At 32.6% G+C, this 21,461-nt stretch overlaps 1 protein-coding gene across 2 annotated transcripts in view; it reads right to left on the reverse strand.

Moving 5' to 3' along the window:
• MSRB3 (methionine sulfoxide reductase B3) overlaps window positions 1-21,461 on the reverse strand; it is a 214,142-nt gene that overhangs the window by 154,683 nt on the left and 37,998 nt on the right. For both annotated transcript variants that reach the window (XM_037846298.1, XM_037846299.1), the window contains exon 2: window positions 15,648-15,774. In XM_037846298.1, coding sequence (XP_037702226.1) covers window positions 15,648-15,723 — 76 coding nt within the window. In that variant the 5' untranslated portion in view covers window positions 15,724-15,774. The remainder of the gene's footprint in view (window positions 1-15,647; window positions 15,775-21,461) is intronic.

Genomic DNA, 21,461 nt, shown 5'->3' on the forward strand with positions numbered 1-21,461 from the left:
AAATTATTCTTTCTAATGGCATAGGTAATTAAATCTGCAAAATTAGAATTAACAATTTTGTTCAAATATTTTCATTAATGTATGTTCATTCATACAAAAAGACCAATTGTGTTCCCTACATTGAGAGAACTAAGCTACCCATCTGTATGTCATTTAGTACAAGAGAAGCAACTGCAGGTTTAAATTACATGGTATTGGATTGCAATTTCCTAACATTGGATGCTTTTCTGCTTTTTTACCTTGAGTCATTTACTAAGGAGTGTTCATAAAAAGTAGCTTAAAGCACAGATGCTTGCAAATCATTTAGACAAAGATGTTTCTCTCTTTTTCATTCTCTTTCTCTCAAAATCTCTCTTTTTTGAAGAAAAAGAATAAAATTGTTGGTCAGTATTGACGAACCATGTCAAGTATTTGTATAAGGAGAAAAAGGTAAAATTGAAAACATCTGATTGAAGTAAATAATACAAACATAAAAGCTTTACTGGTGAATACAGGGTATTGAAGAGACTTTATTTCATAGATTAGAAATTACTTTTGATCTAAACATTCTTAAAAACAGATTGTTTTCCACTATGAACCATCTCATTAACTGTGCTACAGACCTCGTTTAATGGCAACCTTTGAAGGCATGCTGCTGTACTCCTTTGTTGGTTTCCATCTTATTTGGAAGGGGGATAAAGATTTCATTTCAGCTTTCTTTGTTTCTCTTTCAAGCACCACTAAAGCAGTATTCACACAAATTTTGTAGGAATGTGCCCTATGTCATAGCCTACAAATTATTTGGTTTTGGTGCACTTAAAGGTCACTTTCCAAATTAGCAAAATTTTCCTACATCCTGCCTTTTCAACCTTAAATATAAATATTGTTTCCTAACTGTAAGTGAGATTTGTTCTTTAAGAAATTCTGGTGCTTATTTAAAGTTGTCAAACTTTGTACATTTTTATTCTTTGGTCATACTATGCCCTCAAAATAATGAGGCTTTTAAAATGTATCTAATAGCAAAAGGATGTGTATGTGGACTAGAAACAACTATTTTGATTTTATATTAAACAATTCAATGAGAAATTAAATTTTAATACATTTCTTGCCACATGGTTTAATAATAATATTATTTCCTAGCAATTGAAAACTAAAAGATTACATCAGCTCTTCTAGCATCATAACCCAAAACTGGCAGATATAAACATAGAAAACCTTCACTTTTGTCTCTAATTTCCCTTCTTCCTATCAGACTCACTTTTCTAAAGTCATATGGTGCCACTGTTAATTTTGAAGAAATCATCACATTTTGAAATTCTAGAGTAATTCACTGATGTTTTCCCTTTCCTATCTTGACTTAGGTACTGTAATTTTCTTATTATACAGTGTAATTTAACATTAGTATTATATAACATCTATTCAATGACCTCTAAATTGGCTTAGAGTATGATAGGGAAAGATTTTCCCTTTTATTTAGATGTTTACTAGCGTATTTTGAAGGCACAAACAGTACATTTGAGGGGGTAATATACCAGTTTGGTATCTAATCATGACACCATTCCCTACAGAATAACTTTGGTATAGATCAGATCCATCTTGAGCCTAATCCAAGAGTATTTATTTACTAAAATATTCTCAAAGTCCCTTTTATAGACAGGCTTGTTTCATTCGTGTCGTTTTGAAGCTCCAATGTGAAGCAGTAAAAAGAGAAACAAACTGGTAAGACGAGTTCACTTTTGGATCTATCTGCTTCCCAGCCAGGTTACCTTAGACAAGTCAAGCTCTATGTTTGTGCTGTGACACTCACAGGTCTGCTGTAAGGAACCCACAACAACTCACAATTATCAAAAACTGTCTGAATAAATGCAGTAACACTATCATTCTGATGACAGTGAATTCTGGTCAAAATTGTATTTTAAAATGTAGCCAGATCAGATGTGCTGTAATATTTTACTGGTAAATTTTTCTATAATAATTCCCTTAGAACAGTATTTTTCTCACAATTAATCTTTTAAAATAAATAAAACAGGAATTGAAGGAAGAAAACAAAATTTGAGTGTCTTCAATGTGCACTTTCTCATAATCTTATTTAATAGTCCTAATAACTCTAGGAGGTAGATATTACACCCATTTTACAGATGCAGATACTGATGGTCAGAGAGTTTATAATTAACTTGCCTAAGGACAAATAACAAATAGATATATTGACTTTAAATCCAGGGCTGTGTGGCTGCAAAGCCCATGAAATTATATTCTCCGTGAGGAAAATTTATGCTACAACTTTCTTTTATATCCTTAAATTACACTATAAATTTCAACTTAAAAACTACCACTAACAACTTAAGATAATAAGGGAGAAAAATTAATAATCACCACAGCACATCCAGGAAAGTACATTCATTTGTCTATCAGCCAATGCCTATTTTCCCTATATTCATTCCATCAACATAGGGTCAGTGACAAGGTTCAAATGGGATTCTCACAAAGTCTATAAAACATTGAAAGGCTTTTTAACTTCCTGTTCAGAAGTAAATCAGATTTTTCACCTAAATCTTAGAGCACTTTTAAGTCATAAATCTTTTATTTCAGTGTAAAAAATCAAAATAAAACAAAAAAAAGGCCTTGTAACCTTAATTTTGATTCTAGGGTCAGAAAAAAACATGAAACTATTTAATATTTCCCAAGATAATAAATGAATAAGAGATAATAAGAGTATCTTGTTTTGCTTTGGGCTTATGGGTTAAAACAGTAAATTTCATGTTGAAATGTTTTGCTGCTATATCTAAAGATGGTATACTTTAATTTTTACTACAAAATTTTTTTTTTAAATGGTTTTTAGTTTGTCATATTTGAAAACTGAACAAATTTTTTTTCCGAGCGTAGTAGCATTAGGGATTTGTAAATAAGCAGGAATTTTAAAAAGCCAAATCTAGTCCATATTTAAAATAGAATGTAAAATATATACCATAAAGCATTGTTTTGTTGGGGGGAGTCTGTTTTGGTTTGGGGGTTATTATTGTTATTATTATTATTTGGCATTCCTGTAAATAATAAAGGTTTTAAGAAGGAAAAAAAAAAAAAAAAGCAAAGCACAGAGGGAAGAAAATCTCCATCTTATGTAACCATACCCAATGCTTTTGGTTTTCTTTGAAAGTAGACATATATTGGAAAAATATTCCTGAGATTAACATATAATCTATGACATCAAGGCATTTTTGCTTCAATTCTCTGGTTTCCAGAACCCTAGGACTGTAGGACTTACTTTGAGGACCACTGACTCAACAATTTTTCTTATTGCTTATTCAAGTCATCAGAATTGTTGAGTGTGTACAGAGTGCCAAGCATTACACTATGTAAATATATTCAAGAATTATCACTGAGCACTTACTATATGCCTGCATTATTCTAGATACTTAGGATATAGCAGTGAACAAAATCCCTGCCCTCGTGGAGTTCCCATTCCAGCAAAGGTAGAAAACAGATAAAACACAATGGAAATAAATAAGCAAATTATACGGTCTCTTATAAGAATGCAGGAAGAAGAAAAGGAAAAGTGGATCAGGAAAAAGAGAACTGGGAGTGCTAGGAGTTAGTGTTAAATAGTGGTCAAGACAGACTTTCACTGAGAAGGTGAAATTTAAGCAAAGCCCTAAAGGAGGAGAGAATATTGGCCATATGTAGAGGAAGAGTTTTCAAAACACAGAGAGGAAACATCCAGTGTAAGAGGTGAACACAAGTAAGAAGCTCATAGCCTAGTGGTATCTCTAGCGGTGAGACAGAGACTGATAAATGCAATACAAGTGCTAAACCATGAATGCGACTGGAGTAGATGAGTAACAATTTAAACAAGCAACAAGTAGGCTTTTAAACAAAGAAATTTACAACTACCTATCTTAATATAGACATCGTCTTACATTACGTTTTTTACACCCAAAAGAAATCTCAGTGAATATCCTTCCAGCAAAGTGCGATACTCAAAACATTTCTCAGAGAATATCTGTCTGGCTGAACTTTGAACATAATCAGAGTACAGGCTCTGGTAATTTGCATTGTCTACTTAATGTCATCCTTTTCAGGCTGTAGAAAGATCACCATTCCCAACATGGAGTCATGTATAAAATGTTATTCAATAGACGTTTTCTAGGGATGAATTTTGGATGAGCCTAAAAAGCAAAATCCTTTGGCCAGACAATGCTTTTACCCTTCTGAAACACTTCAATAACCCTACACCATCAGAGTAATTTGTAGGCAATGGCAGAGAACAACCATAACTAAAGATATAAAAATTAGTACCTTCAACTAAGTTTTCTTTAAAATAGTCTTAATTATTTTTTTTTTTATTTAGGGTCAGTTTAATTTCATCTGTCATCTAAGCGCTAACTATAACACAAAGAAAATAAGGCTCTAACTTAGGAGTCACAAAGCAGGTAATTGTTTCTAAGGTAAAGATTGCTGTTGTTTTTCTGTATGCAAGGAAATCTTTATTTGTCATAATTATAATAACATTTCATACCTTTTTGCTGTTTTTCTATTACTTCACATAAGACATTTCTACAGAACAGTTTGTTATATGCTACTGATACATGTCCAGATTTTTAATTAACATCAATGAACATTATAAGCATGTCAAGGCAACATACCATTTTAAAATTTCTTGAATTAAACAAGACCAAATGTTTTAGAGGTGCATAGCTGAATGATAAAATTAGTCTTCTGGATTCCATACTGAAGGTTTGCAAGTTTTCCTTCCAAGTCTAGATACCCTGATAAGGTAATCCCTATTCTGAACAACATTTCATTTGTATATTCTTGGTACTACTGTATTTACTCTTTAAGGTATTTACATTAATTAATATAATATTTTGCAATTATTCTCAAATGTCTTCAGTTGTTTCTGCTTTGTATTCCCAGATTATAAATTCCTAGAAGACATAAACTGTTGAGCCTAAAATTAATTCATACCTTCTACAAATATTTATTAAATATTTACAATGAATCAAGAATTGTGTTAAGCATTGTAATGTTAAAATTGAGTAAGTCAAGATTTCTGCCTTGGAGAGCACATATTCTAGAGAGAGATAAGGCAAACAAACAATACAATGTGCAACCTTATAGCAAAGGTGTGTGCAAACTTTTGTGTAAAGAGAGTTAACAAAGAGGACATTAATACTCTAAAACACTGCCTACCTAGGTTGACTAGGTCCATTTATAATTAGGATATGGAAAATTCAAATACTCTGCAGAAATTGCATCTACAGGGTCAGAGGACCACAGAGTATCCAAACAGGAAAGAGAACTCCATGTAGACAAGCTGATGGATGCACTGTGATCAAATGTATACAATATGTAGTTGGCAGGTACCCTATCCTGATGAAAGGAATGCAAAAAGTCTTTCTTACAAGCAGTATCAGCTAATTTAACAAAGCAAAAACAACCGGGATATAATGTAGATTCAGATTTTGAAGAGGAGATATTAGGCAGTTTTAAAATTAAGAGGGAAAATGGGCAGATATTTTCTCACTCTAAGTCAATGGAAGTAAATGTATTTTCCACAATATCTAAACTTTATTATCATAATTTAAAATTCTAGCCTTAACAGTAAGATCTAATTTGTGGAGCTGCATGATTTTCTTGACAGGAGACAATTATCAGATAATTCATCTGAAAGACTGAAAAGATAGAAACTACCTTTAGATTTCTCTCTTTTATTTGCGTTACAAGTTTTTAATTATTGAATTCATACGTAGTAGTCATTTTATCAACATTCTTTATATACCAAAAAGAACTAAAGAATACTTTATCAACTCTTCAAAATGTAATGCAAACATTGAGAGCAATGATTTTCATGTTAATATGGACCATAAAGTCTAGAGTTTAGGAATCTATTTAAAACATTTCTTGATCCAAAAAGCATTTTCTTGGTTGCAAAGCAGATGAGTAAAAAGAGAATTTTTAAAGGCACTGCCATCATCAAGTGGCAATACTGGAAGAAAAAGTCATTTAACTTCAAGTCTATCTGATTGCATGTGAAATGTCTAACCAAGTTGGAGTTCCCTGTTTTTAATTTTTTTTCTAGTATGGTCTTCACTAGAACATCATAGCCCATACAGAAAGGAAAAAATTAAAAACAGGCAGGCTCATTTCCATTCTACATTTCATACGCAATCAAAAAGTCTTGCAAATAATAGCTCTTTGCCATCCTCCCCCTTCCCCTTGGGAGCAGAGACTGCATAGGAGATGAGAATTAACCACCCACAAAAAGGAAGGAAAGGAGCCATCCCTTAGATTATCATGCAGAATTTTATTTAAATATAACATTTTTAAAACTTCATTAGAAAGAAAACTTCTATTGTCTAAAACCTCAGCTTTGCAAATTTCCAAAATTATGTTATCACCCAAATCAAATTTCAAATCTAAATTAAGAACAATGGACAGAAAACAAGTCTGCAACTGCCTCTCAATGGATAGCTAAATCTCCGAGTTTACACATTTCAGAAAAATCTGAGAGATTGGGAAGAAAAAAAAATAGCCAATAACTTTACATTTTTTTAATCACTCAGATAACTACAGAACTTTAGAAAAGGCTTCCCTTGAATTATTAAGTATTTCCTTGAGGGAGAGTGCACATGTGTATTTCAGTCATTTTTGCATCTCTGACATCTAGCAATGTGCCGAGTAAAAGGGAATAGGCGCTAAATAAGTATTTTAAAAAAAATTAAACTCTTCATTTTAATTGTTGCTATTTAAATCTTCTTCCTAAAAGATGCTTTCTAATTGATACCTTCAGCTATGTTTCTTAGAACTTAGTTTAAACTACAACAATAACATTTGCTTAATAAATCTGTGAAAGTATAAAAGTGAATGAACAATAATAGAGTAAAAAAAAATCCTTTATTACTACTCTGAGTCCTTTACTTAGGGTATCAAATTCCTATCTTTTATTATGACTAATATTCCTTACTCTCTAGTCTTAAGACTTGAGATTACCTAGTCCAGAATTCCCCTGGCTCTCAAAAAATATCAACAGTTTCTCCTCTTGGAGAAGAGAAGAGGAAGGTTCCACAGTAAAATTAGATGGGGGAAATTATGGTTACATCAGTTTTGTGATGCAGACCTTCAGAGACTTCCTTATGATGATGTGCATATTTTAATATCTGGTATTTTAGCACACCATTATTTTATGCTCCACTAGGAAAAAAAAAACACTGTAGCTTAAACTATGATATAATGCTCTCTTATTACAAAGATTTAAAAATGCATCCCGATTACCAAGATGATAAAATATGAAAACAGTGCCTCTTAAAATTTATGAAATATGGTAGTAACAGAGTTTTTCAAATTTGATGATGGAATCATTTTTATAGGGTAATTAGAAGGACCAGTATTCCTCAGATTAAATTTTGACAAGTGATGATCTACTTCACGAGGAAACCAAGGCCCAGAGAAATTACTTGACATGTCCATGGTCACAAACTTGGTTACTGAGAACCAGGTTTGCTTGTCTGCAGCTTTCCTCCTTTTGTTTATTTATTCATTACATTTCTCTCTTGAACCCATGCTTTCTTCTACATTAACATGCCCAACTATTCACTAACCCATGTGCCCACAGTCTGTTCCCACTTCCCTCAGCTCCCATTCCCTAACTCCTCCCACCCCCACTAATTATATCTACACATTCCTCCAATACTGCTTCAGAAGAACTTCAAGTGCTTGAAATCCTATTCCAAGAAGCTAGTCTGCGATTCTGAACAGAAAGAAACACAATGCTGCTCACTTTTACTCCCTCACTTCGTAAGTAAGGCAAAGGAGGAAGTGTTTATATAGAATTATAAAACCATAAAGTATACAACTTCCTTCATCCTACAGATAAACTTTGACCCAAAGTAGCCACGTTTCTTTCCAGAATGTACATTCCTTGAGAACAGAGATCACCTATTTACAGTGTGACAAAATATTGATACATAAGATGATGCTACTAATTCACAACCATTCATTCATTCAACAAATATTTACTGAACACCTATTATATGCAAACACAATTCCAACTGCTGAGATGTAGCAGTAAACCAAACAGACAAAAATCTCTACTTTTTCAAAGTTTACTTTGCAGGAACCAAGGACTTCCCAGTAATAGAAATAGATTTGGCTGATTAAACCCATAACCTTTCGAAGACTTATTTGATCCCCTTCCCTTTTATTTTTCCAGGGGTTATCCATTACGAGCAAGAAATAAAGTTCCATGGAAGAATTTTGGGGAAATGTCAGGTAATGTAATACCTAGGGTTATATCTAATTGTGAAAGACTGGACACAAATGCTATATCATTCTCAGTTTACAGATGAAGACATGGGAATAAAAGGTATAAAACAAAGGTTCCTAGGTCAGACAGCAAGTTGTTGCTAGAAACAAGCTAGTAAATACAGATTAAGCTTCTAATCTGTTTCTTCACCAATAATATGATGGAAAGCTTTGAAACTTACCATGATGTTATCTAAAATTTACACAAAAATATTAAAGTATTAAAACTAAATTAAATAAACAGCTGTATCATTCTCTGAGCCAGCATGCATTTCTGCAACAAAACAAAATCTTATAAAACTGTATTCATAGAATTCTGGATTTTCTTTGCTTGCTTAAAATTCAAATAACCTAAGGATTTTTAAATTGGCATGCCATTCTTTGTTTTCGATTGTATGGCTGAATATAATAAATATAACCAGTGTTGACAAAAATGCTTATCATGGAAGTTATTGAGTAAATTTAAATTCTATAAATGTCTAGCTCTTATGAATTGGTATCTCCATCATTTCACACTATATATTTTTTATGGCCTGCATTTTGAAAAGACTAATACAAGTGCAAATACACTAAATGTAAAAAACAAACAGGGAATTGAAAGAAATAAAATGGGGATTTAAAATTTTCAAATAAATGGTTTATTTCAAACAAAGGCACGAAGAGTGGAGATAACTTGTCATTGCACCTCAATAAAAATCTGTTTTAAAGCATTTTAAATTAAAATGTATCTAGCAAAAGTAGTCAATGAGAAATTCAATCTCTAAATAAAAATGGTTAGGGGGAAGCTATAAACCAGAAAAGACTGATAAGCATGAAATATCTATCCTCAATACTAGTGGGTCTTTGTGAACTGTCAATTCATGCCTCATTCCTTCATTAATATATTTGTTGAGAGCAAGAGACAGCTCATTTTTAATAAATCCTTCTATGATCTCTTAAGGTACATTATTGTGAATGCATTTAGATGAATATACTTCTAATAAATCTACTGTATGATTCCCAAAAAGTTCATGTTGTCTAAATAATCAAGCCCTGTTAGAATTATCTTTTGTTTTCACAACTCATAAAATTTTATAATCTTCAAAGTCATTATTAATTAAGCAGGGAACTTCTCAAATGAAACTAAAATGTGTTTTATTTTTTGTTCATGCCCATTTTATCTCTGTTGCTATGAGATGTTGCTATTCATTTTATAATTATTAATATATAATATGAATAAGTTGTTCCATATTTAACAAAAGGTAATAAAACCCACCTTAACAAACCATATGCCCAACACCTTATTCATACAGATGTATTGTACCATACAATTTAGCCTTGATTAATATGCATTGTCCACAAATCATTTTTAAAACTCATCTTGTAATTATATTCTGCACAGCAGCTTTTCAGCATCAAAATTTTATTCTCATAGTTACTAAAATATGTTGTTTTAGAAAAAAGTATAGTTGCATCAGAGAACTCAATTAACATTTTAAATATAATTTTTCTTTGTTTCATAAAATATTTTGATTCATGCAAAAAGCCTTCATGCTGAACAGTCAACATGTTAAACTAACAACATTTTCAAGATTCTATAAAATCTCAAAACATAGCAAAATAAAACGTGAAATTTTCTTTAAATCTTGGGTGGTCTGCTCAAGAAAATTTTGCGACATATAAAACTATAAATAACTGTTAAATCAGCTATTTGGATACAAGATAAGTTAATTTATGAAAACTTGTTTTAGTTTATAGAAAGTCTACACATGAAAGACAATTTTGATGAGATGTCCAAGCATAAGGGAGTTGGAATCCTATTGAAAATGGAAAAAGGTTTTGCACTCTACAAATATTGTTTGAACATAATATAAGCAGAAAAATTTGTGGTTTGTAAATCCATATGTTCTTAACTGGATATTCTTTACATACTTTTGCTTAAATTTTCACAATGCACCTATGCACTAATCATTTCAGTACGCTTCATTATGAAAAAAATTTAAAACTAGTGCCATCTACTGGACAAACTGGATACCACTCAATCAACTAATGGTTAATTATTTTGTGAATTATATTAAAATGCTGAAATTTTTATGTATATTTTAATGACTGTTTCTTTCTTTCTGTTTTTTTCTTTAAAAAAAAATCTCCAGAACATTTATAATATAATAAAAGAAGTTAAGATAAGATGAACTGAACATGTACAAATGGTGAAGAGAGCATTGATCTGAACAAGTAGGAGGGAACTGCCATTACAACACCAGTACAGAAATCAGAAAAAAAGCATGATGATCAGAGTTTTTATATTTGTTTCATGTGTATCTGTTAGAACAGAGGTTCTCATCCTGGCATCAAAGAGTCCTCCCTGAAGAGTTCCAGAAGATTAAAAAAAAAAAAAAAAAACCTTGAAAATATATGAAAAATTGTGTACATGTGTTTTCTGGGGAGGAGGTCATAGCTTTTATCAAAGAACTATGGAGAAGGTCCATCTTTTCATGACTCAAAATACTCAAATAGTTTTTTAAAAAAACTAATAGAGATAGCCAATCTATTCAACAGAAGTGCACACTGATGATTTCAATTATATATATTATTTATATATATATATATATATATATATATATATTTAAGTATATACAGCATCAGTTGCTATATAATGAACTATGGAACTATTGCAGCTTTAAATACTTCTCATTTATGGGTGTTATTTTGATGCACATCTATAGTATTTCCTCTTTACAAATGAGGAATTTAAAGCACAACAAATAATACATATTTGCTCCAGGAAAATGTGATCGAAAGAGACAAAGTTCTTAATTCTCATGAACAAGTAAAATAGACACTTATTGCCTTCCTCACACAGTTTTTCTACCACCTAAACTCAGATGAGAGAAAAAGTAAAAGCAACTCTTGATAATATATGTTGAATTTGTATTAATCATTTTTTGCTATTTGTTTAGCTATGGAGTATTTTATACCTAACCTAAGACATCCACTATATTGCATTAATGCAACAAAATGAGAAAACACAAGACAAATGTTTCTGCCAATATATTCAAAAGGCAACAAAACATGGACTTCACTTTTTATCTTCCCAAATAAAGGATTCTCAAATAAATTTGCATTCTCTCTTATAGCTATCACTTCTCCTACATGTAAACTTTCCAAATGTTTATTCATTCATTTAACAAATATTTATTAAGTGCCAGGCACTATGCTAAGCCCTGGATCCTCAAGCCCCTCCTCAAAAGTTCAAGTTATAGAGATGATAGTCTATGACTTTCAGACAAAATTTGCCAAATACCTGTCTTTAAGACTTCTAATTTTTACTTTAGAATATCAAGATATATTATATTATCTTTACAAACTACATAGCTGCCATGTGGCTCTTCACTATTAAATATGCCTCTAAGGTGAAGTAAGAGTCACAACCTTATATTATGAATATGTTATTAGAGGAAACTGTAATTTATCACAATAATTAGTACTGTTTAGACAAATATCTTTACATGGCCGAAACCTACCATGATATCTAGTCTAAGCTACAATTAGAACTCATTTTTATCTACTACTAAAATAATTCGTAAAATTATGCTTCCCAATCCCTCCTCAGATAAGTCTTGTTTTAGAGGCAAGGAATTCTAAAGTTCAAATATAGAAAATATTTCTGTCCTCCCACCACAACTTCACAGATTTTTCTGTAAGTTCCCAGCCATTAATTAGTACTAACTTTTAAGATATGAATAATCCAAAACCAAAAGTAAAAACAAATGACAGTTCATAAAATCACAGAATTTCAGAACTTAATAAATTACTAATCTAAAACCCTAATTTTTTTCTGGTATAAGGAAAATGTTCAAAAATAGATTGGGGTGATGAATGCACAACTATATGATGGCACTGTGAGCAGTTGATTGCACACCATGGATGATTGTATGGTATGTGAATATATCTCAATAAAACTGAATTTTTTAAAAAAAACCTTCATTTTAAAGATGAAGAGACTGAGGTCTAAAGAGATTTACAGATTTGTTCAAGGTCACACAAGTTAATGATAGAGCTGTAGTTGTTTTCCTGAGTCCTATTCCAGTGTTCTTTTTAACATAAAAAAAGAAACATAGGAAATTAAGAAGAAATTCTGAGAGAGAAAAAATTACCTTTAGTTACAAACATGAGTGAACCATAACTCAGATGCACTTAATAAGTTTTAAATTAAAATTATGTTTTACTAAAAAATAAGAGGTAAAGCAAGTCAAGCTGAAAAATGATAGATCACTTCTGAGATATGGCCTTCTTTCAGGTCAATCCAATTATAATCAACTTTAAGAGCCTGTTCAATTATTTTTTACTTCTGGAATTATTCTGTACTAAATAATACTTGAAATTAGTAGGATACTGGCTAGGGAGCAGAAATCTTTCTGATTTACTGAGATATTTGTTAGAATAGGGTTTGACCAGAGAACAGTTAATTAAAGCAGGACTCTAAATTTTCACCTCAATTTCCTATACCTCTATTTTTGACCTCTTCCCCTCTCCACTGCACAAAGTAATAAGGAATAAAATTTCAATTTCAATTTCAATTTTATTTCTCAAAATTTCAGTAGTATGTTTCATTATTATTAAACTAAATCTATTCAAGATTTTTATATATCCAAAAGTAAAATTCTATAAGAGAAATAGATGATGAAGGTGAAAAGATGATATTTTGCTAATATCAAGTTATAAAATATGTAGACACTGGGAAATTGACTGTCATAACACTTTCAAAAGTAAATGGTGTTTGAATGGTTACAGGATTATTGAAAACTATTCTAGCTGATCTATTTATCAAATTAAAAGGGATTTACAAGTCCTAGGTAAGAAAGATAGGGAGTTTTTCTAGGCTTTCATCAGTACTGAGTAGTAAGGATAAAAGAAATGTGTTGTATATTTATAGGACTCGAATTCTGGTTCAGCAGGATGTGTAAGTAAAATAAAGTGATTAAAACAACAATTGAGATTTTTTTTTTCTCAAATATAAAGTGCTTTTGTGGTTCTGTTAAAATTAAAATAGTTAAATGAAAGATGGATCATAGCTAAATGTTTTAAAATGTCTATATTGTATTATAAAATAAAAATATATGTATGCATATAGATATATACAGTAACATTTATATATGGTGCTTACTTACTGTATGCCAATGTTCTAAGAACTTTTCACATCCTAATCTATTTAATTCTCAGAGCATTCCATTCAGATGAGTACTATTATTATCCCCATTTTTCAAACAAGTGAAGGCACCCAGCTAGCAAGTGGCAAAGCCAGAATTCAAACCCAGGCAGTCTACCTCCAGAATCTGTGTGCTTTAGCACTGTACTATAATGGTTACTTCTTAAAAAGTATCAGCTTTGTTGATTTTATCTTTGAATCACTTTGATATCAAAATATTAAAGATACTTATTTTTCAAGTAATAAAATTTCATTATGAAACCATTTAATTCCTAGATTGTCTTACTTTGAGGAATACACTATTAAGGTGTTTCTGAAAATATTCAGCCTCCTTTGTATGTAGCTAACCCATGTTATTTTAAGAACTATGCCGGATGCTTTCAAACACTGGGTTTTTTCCCAGTGGAAAACCTGGTTATGTATAAACTAAATAACTTTCATACTCTAATTGATATATGTAATACATAGCTATGGAAAAACTCCACATGGCACAGAAACTACATTGGTTGAAGTTCTCCCTCAAGCTATTCAACAGATAAACCTTGTCAGTTCCTCAACCTGAAACTTTCTCTAATCCATTCTTTCCAAACTTACTGCAATAGCCACTGTTAAAGCTCTCTGCATTTCATGGCTACCTCTAGCCTCAAACGCTCCATGGTGTCAGTGCACGGGCATGGCAAGGGGAGAGGAGGGTTGAGGAGGGTGGTTGAACACAGCATGCATTAGCTAACTTCATTAGCCCCTCAAGCCACCACAAATAGATGTAAAACCTATTTAAAAAAAAAAAAAAAAAACAGAAAAAGAAAAAAGACAAATATCCTATCCCCCTTCTCATCAGGTTGCAATCGCATCTATTCCCATAGAAACATTCTGGAATCAGAACCGACCCTTCACCATACTAATACAATAATCTTTATGAAATGCAAATCAAGTTATGATATTCCCTTTTATCCTCTCCCAAAGATTTAAATTTTTTAGAATGTTAGATACAGTGCTTCATGATTTGGCTACCTTCCTATCCTCAACTCCTCTACTTGCTCTCTTCCACTGTAGCTAACCATATTAAGTTACCTGCAATTCTCTGAATATTCCCTGCTCTTTCAGACCTTCATGATTTGTCCACACTACTCTGTATGTAAAAAAGGTCCTATCCCTCCTTGGACACCTGGCTAACTCTTCCTCATGGTTTGGAGCCCTCTTAAACTTCAGAGATCCTCACTCCCTACAAACTTTCTTCCCCTAAGCAAAGAGCTAGGACCATCCTCTTCTGGATTCCTGTAACACCGCAGGCATAAATACGTCTAGTCTTATCACCTTATGGTTCAATGGTTCTTGCATAGCTCCATCTCCACCTTGTACTTCTTAAAGAAGTTTCCCTTTTTATCCTCACTGCTTAAACACAGTGCCTGGCACTCATAGTTGATATTCAAATGTTTAATGACTTGGAATTAAATTCTTAAAAAATGTATTAATAGAGATAGAAAATGTAAATAATATCGATAATAACGTTCACAGAAATAAGAAACCTGACCAAGGTGATTTTACAATAAAATTAAAATATTAAGCTTATGATATAGGCACATAATAAAAATTTTAAGTTTCATGCCTCACAGTCATTTGTTAGATGCACATATTTTTTTTAAAACTGTAGCGATTCTAATTTAAGAACCAACTGACAAATGCTATGTTAATAGTGTTTATTTGGCCATTATCAAGTGGAATGTCTTTTTAATTAGAATAAATAAGTAACAATTATGCTAAAAGTTCATTTTGTGTTTTTCTCTAAAGGAATGGCTAATTCCTTTAAAAAGCATTTTCATTATTCTTTAATAAGATGAATGTCCTCTTTTGTGTGAGTTGGGAGAGTTCCTTCTTAAGACTCTGTGAACACTGTGATTTTCAGATGTGTAATGTGCTTTAAAGAACAAGAAGATACCATGAAATATTGGTGACAATTATAAATTGTGCAAGAAAACTGGACAATGTTTGCAAGAGTTGTAAGGACTGTGGAAATGAACGTTACTCAAAGTAGAGTGGTGATTTATAACCAATTTCCGTCTTCAAATTAGGGTCCAAGGAAAAGAAATGAAATTTAGCAAAGCATTATGGTGTATCATTTCCTGCAACAGAAACACCCACTTCTACCAGTGCCCTCACTATGTACAGTACAACAAGTAGCAACCTGAGGGAAGCCCACAGGCTCGCAGGGCTACTGGCTGGCTCTTTGTCACCAGATGCAGAAGGTTGAATGCAGACATCACCGTGATATCTTCACCAACAAAACGAGAGGCAAAGAACAGGGACAAGAGCTGAGTAGGAGAAAAAAAGAAAACAAAAACAAATTAAAACATCACACATGTTCAAACTTTCATTGCACAAGTGATGGTTATAGTTTTATCTGGAACTGAACACACATATACAGTGCTAATAAATCTCAAACACCTATTTTTCAGATGTGAGCTAACTTTCAACCCAGGCTTCCTTATATTTTATGAATAAAATACACACTATACAACAGCTGTGTAAATCTGTGACCACAATTTGTAAGAGTTGAGAAAAGAGACAAAGTTTAAAACAGTTGAAAGGAATTAGCATTTACTGAGTTATTACCATGTGAAAGGATTGTTTTAGGCCTATTATACACATTGTATCATTTAATTCTTTCAGTAAACCTAGGAAGTATGTTTTACCTCCCATACATATAAAAGGAAACTTAAGCTCAAAGGTCCAAGGGTACAAAGCAAATGACCAGGATTAGCAAACCCTGTTATATTCAACTGCAAAGCCAAGTTCCTTCCTTACACCATGCTGCCTTCTTCTAGCAATTATTTGCAAATCTCTCTCCCTGGAAAAGACTAAACTATTGTAAAATTAAGAGACTGTTGGACGGCTTTTTCTTAGAGTGCCAAATAACCCAGGGACAGCTGGGAGACTTCACTTTAGAAAGAGTGTTAAGTTTACAGACAGCACGGCAAATACGAATTTTCATTTTATTTAACAATTTAGAACTTCTAAATCAATTCTGAGAATAATATTCATGGCCTAGCATTAAAAACTGTAAAAATATTTTTTAAGAGTTTGGAAACAAAATCATGTGAAAGAATCTCAAAATTGCATGAATGCTAAACTTCAGAGAAAAGTTCAGTTCTTAGGAGTTTTAATAATGTTTTCTACTATATTTTTTTTTTTTTTTTTTTTTTTTAACTGTTACACAGGCTGTTTTATTCTTAGCTTTTTATCAATTAACAATATTCTTTGCAGATCACTCCATATTAGTACATGTATAGAGAATTGGCTGTTAAAAATTTTTTTATTTAATTTTTTTTTAATTAGAGAAGTTGTAGGTTTACAGAAGTATCATGTAAAAATTATAGCATTTCCAAATACCCCCTATTGTTGAATCTTTGTATTTGTGTAGTACCTTTGTTACAATTGATGAAAGAATATGAAAATTGTACTATTTACTATAGTCCATAGTTTACATTGTGTGTATTTTTCCCCTATTCCACCCTATTATTAACATCTTGTATTAGTATAGTATATTTGTTTTAATTCATGAAAGAATATTTTTATACTTGTACTATTAACTACAGTCTATCAATTACAATAGGGTTCACTGTGTTATACAGCTTTATGTTTTATCTTTTAGTTTTTAATTCTAGTAACATATATGGAAACTAAAATTTTGTCTTTTAACCTCATTCACATATGTAATTCAGTGTTGTTAATTATACTCACAATAATGTGTTGCCATCACCACCATCCATATTCTACTATATTTTAACTGGTAAAAATAAAGATTAACTTCAAATGAAAATGGAAAATGCCAAATTAATATTAATTTCATTATTTTATTTAAATTAGCATTGTAAGTGGCTTTAACCACCAAATGTCCAAAAATGGATGTAAAATTAATGTCTCGCTCATTTCCTCACACACACACACACACACACACACACACACAAACCCGCCCACAACCACCACCAAAAAAAATAAAAGTCTCTTCCTAGTCTCTTCTGATCTCCTTGAAGAACAAACACATAATAAACAGTAATATATTTTACCAAATCACTCTGGAGTGTATCTGACAGAAATCTGCTTGTATTAACATGCCTGAACTCTGACTTCTCCAAACTAAACTCACTACAAAACTAAAACATCTTTGTGTTACCAACTGGAGGCAAAAGGGAGGAAAAAGGAAGGTAAGTATCACAATGCACAGCCTGAAAGAACCATTAAACATAAATAAACATGTCATTTTCAGGATTAACTGCAGAGCAGGAAAAGAGAGCATTCCTTTGGAGCAGACTACTAACTAATAAAAGATCAAAGGTCTATACCTCACAACATTATAAATAAAAATGTATTTTTTTCCTTGTGACCTTCTCTATGAAGAGTAAAGCGTGCATGGTAAATACAATTACTTAGCAAAGCTGCAGCCTCATTGTGCTCCTGCAGCTGACCATAAACGTCTTCCTATTCTGTTTCATCAACTGCAGTACTAGGCAGCCTGCGCGCCTACCAATCACCATGGCCATCTGGCTTGTGTCAAAGCCAGCACACAGGAAGAAAGGCAGTGATGTCACTCTGCAGGTCAGGCAAAGAACAAAGACGCATTCTACAATTAAAAGCTGAGGGCCTCAAATACCGAGGGCCCTCCAGCATGATATGACTGCGTGATTTAATGTTGGACTGTGTAGTTGTGTTTATTTCTACCCAAATAGCCAGGGCTCCATCTAGTGGCAAATTAGTTTTGCCCAATTTTTTTACAGAAGACACAAAAGCTGCTACCAACAAAGTGAAGCAACTAAAGTGATTGATTTTAGAGCAGTCTTTTTATACTTTAGAATGCAAAAGTATGATTTGTCACAATGTTCTCTATTTCAAATCCTACAAAACACGGGTTAGGATTTGATATAACCCTAATTATTTTTGCTGGCAAAGATGACAGATAAAACAGGTAATTTTGTAAAATGCATGCAAAGTGCATTAAAAGTATGTAGTTGAGATGTAAAATGGAAAACGTTTCTGAAAAATGACACATGCATCTGCTTGCCTTGGTTAAATCAAGCTCATAATCTTATACTTAAACAGGACACAGGAATCACAGTTAATATAGCTCTGACGTGTGATACAAGGAGCAACTCTTCTTCAGAAAAGAAAAAAACATATTTTTATGCTGAAATGTTTTAACAAAATTAATTTTAACTAATGCTTTCCACCTAATTTGTGTTTGCAGTACATGAAATTAAAAGCTTTGATCTAAATTCATAATGATCTAAAATAACATAATACATTTGCCTGAAAGATGAGATAGAACAATGGATAGGTATGAGCTAAGGAACCAGACAACCTGGGTTTGAATTCTGGTTCTGTACCTAACTACCTTTGTGATCTTGGGCAAGGTGCTTACTCCTTCAGTGCTACAGTTTCCCCAATTCTAAAATAATGATTAAATAAGTTAATTGATAAAAGCACTGGAAACAATTTCTAGAACATAGTATATGCTTGGTAAATGTTAACTACTACTATAATTTAAATGTCAAATATTTGTGATAAGTACATGAATTAGAAAATTCCAATGATGCATTATACCCAGCCTTATTTAGAGTTAGTCCAAACAAAGAATCCTATTTAGGTAAAAACAAACAAACAAACAAGCTACTCTTTGATGGCTAGCCACAGTGAATTATACTAAAGGTAACAGTAGCTAAGCTAACACTTGATGAAGCAGTTGACATGTGCCAGGCACTTCACAATCATTAGCTCATTTAATCCTCACAATCTATGAAACACATACTATTATTTTCTCATTTTTAGATCCAGAGAGGCACAGGGAGGTTAAGGTGATGGTTAGGATTCTAACTCAGGCAGGCTAGCTTCTGTACCAATGTTCTTGACCCATTACATAGTTGAAAACAAAAGGCCTAAGGCTGTACCAACCCATTCTTAGATACTGTGTCTATGTTTACCTACCAGATAATGTGGCTGACAATAAGAAAACAATAAAAGAAGGTTATTTGAAGATTCTCTCCTTCGACACAGCGAAAAAAATTAGGGAGTTAAGGAAGTGAAAAGCCTGGGACATCCTTAGATATCAGGAGTTGATCCTTCTGTACCATCAGAAACAACTTCCTCCTTTTCTTTCACCTTTAAAATTTTTCTCCAAATTCCTTAAATATACCTTTAGGATATATCCCAAAGTTAACCAAATTCATCTTTACCCTACCAAAAGTTGAATATGTTGATAATGTTACTTTTGAGATCCAAACAAAACAAGTTAACAACCTCCCCAACCCTCCAACCCACTCCCAACACAAAATCAAATTTCAGTTTGGCAGCTTTCATCCCATCTCACTCCCTGAGCTGCCTGGGTGATGGCCTCAGCCAGAAATAATCCTAGTCCAAAAAGAGGCAAAAGAAGCACATGCTTCTGAGTGGTGACAATCTGTAGGAGAATTAGCACTAAACACCCTGTAACAATCAGCACTGAGCAAGGACCACCTAGGAAATTAATTTCTCTCCAAGTTTATTCTCAACCTTGCCACTTTTTTATTGCCTTTAACTCAAATAATTGCACAGATTTATAACATTTACAGATAATTGATGCTATTTTTGTTGAAAGCAAGAAACTATGTCTCATGCATCTTTCTAATCTCCCAGAATATCTAGCTAGCATAGTACTCTGAAAATAATGTGTTAAAAAATACTGATTGAATAATACTTAATGAGCAGTACCAGACTATATGCTGAGAAAAGAATTAGATTATATAATTGTCTCTAATTTCCTACTTAGAACTTTTTGATGATTCACCATTGCATATTGCCAGTGTTTCCCAAACTATATTCTAAGAAATACTAGATAGCCTTCAAACAAGTTCAATAGTTAAATAGTCATGGAAATGCTACCCAATATAAAGGATCTGTGAGGACTTGAAGCTCATATACACCTGCATAACTGTCTCAGTTGGTGCCTCTCAAATATTTTCAACCATATAAAATCCCTTTCTTTCCTATCACAATCCCACCGAACGCATTCTGGAAAATACTTTGGATAAAGCTCAAATTCCTGAACAAAGCATCTTAAGTTCTGCACCTATCTGCTGTTTTCAGTCTATTACCTGCCATGCTGCCCCACCCACCCCACCCCTACTCCTGTCATACCTACGTGCTCATAATTTCTTAGTCCATCTGTTTCCTCAGTGTTTTTCTTCATTCTCTACCCTTACTTTTTACCACCACTCCCAAACCCACCTAGTCTCACAACTCAGCTCAAGTATGTATCCATCCCTTTATGAAGACTTTCCTGGCCTCTCCTTTTCGGATCCCCATTGTAGTGCTAACATACTTACACATCCCCAATAACAATTTTCAGAGCAATGATTTGCATACATCTTTGTCTCTCTCTTCTAGATTATAAATTGCTTAAGGGCAGGGACAGTATGTTTTACCTCTTTGTATCTCAGTACCTGGCACATAGCCATTCATTTATCGAGTGAAAGAATGACTATGATTCTTACTGATCCATGGATTTTTCAGGATCATCATTTCCCACCCTTCTATCTCTGCCATCTCCAGTGCTAATGGTGTCTAAAGGTAATGATTTGCATTAAAATCAGTTGGCTGTACATTTACAAGCAGTTTCAATGAAGAGGGAGGAAGTTGAAAATGCAACCTGGCATGAGTTATAGAGATAATTCAAATACACTATTTTGTACAAAACTTTCTACTTTTTTTTCCGTCTTTTTTCCTCACAGAATTCTGGCATACAAACATTTGACTCAAGGTAGGTTGCTAGTTTTTTTGGCTTGGTTTATTTTTATTTTTCACTTTTTTCTGCAGTTGAACAATAAGCTGCCAAAGAGAGACGGTATAAATAAGAAGTCCAGAGAACTCCCAAGTTGATAATGAGCTTTAAAATAAATGAACTGATTGTGCTAATGGATTTCAAGTGTCAAACCTAAAGGTCAAATCCCTTTCCAATAAATGCCAAAGG

The sequence above is a fragment of the Choloepus didactylus genome, chromosome 8 (assembly GCF_015220235.1).
Source record: "Choloepus didactylus isolate mChoDid1 chromosome 8, mChoDid1.pri, whole genome shotgun sequence".
Classification (NCBI taxonomy): Eukaryota; Metazoa; Chordata; class Mammalia; order Pilosa; family Megalonychidae; genus Choloepus; species Choloepus didactylus.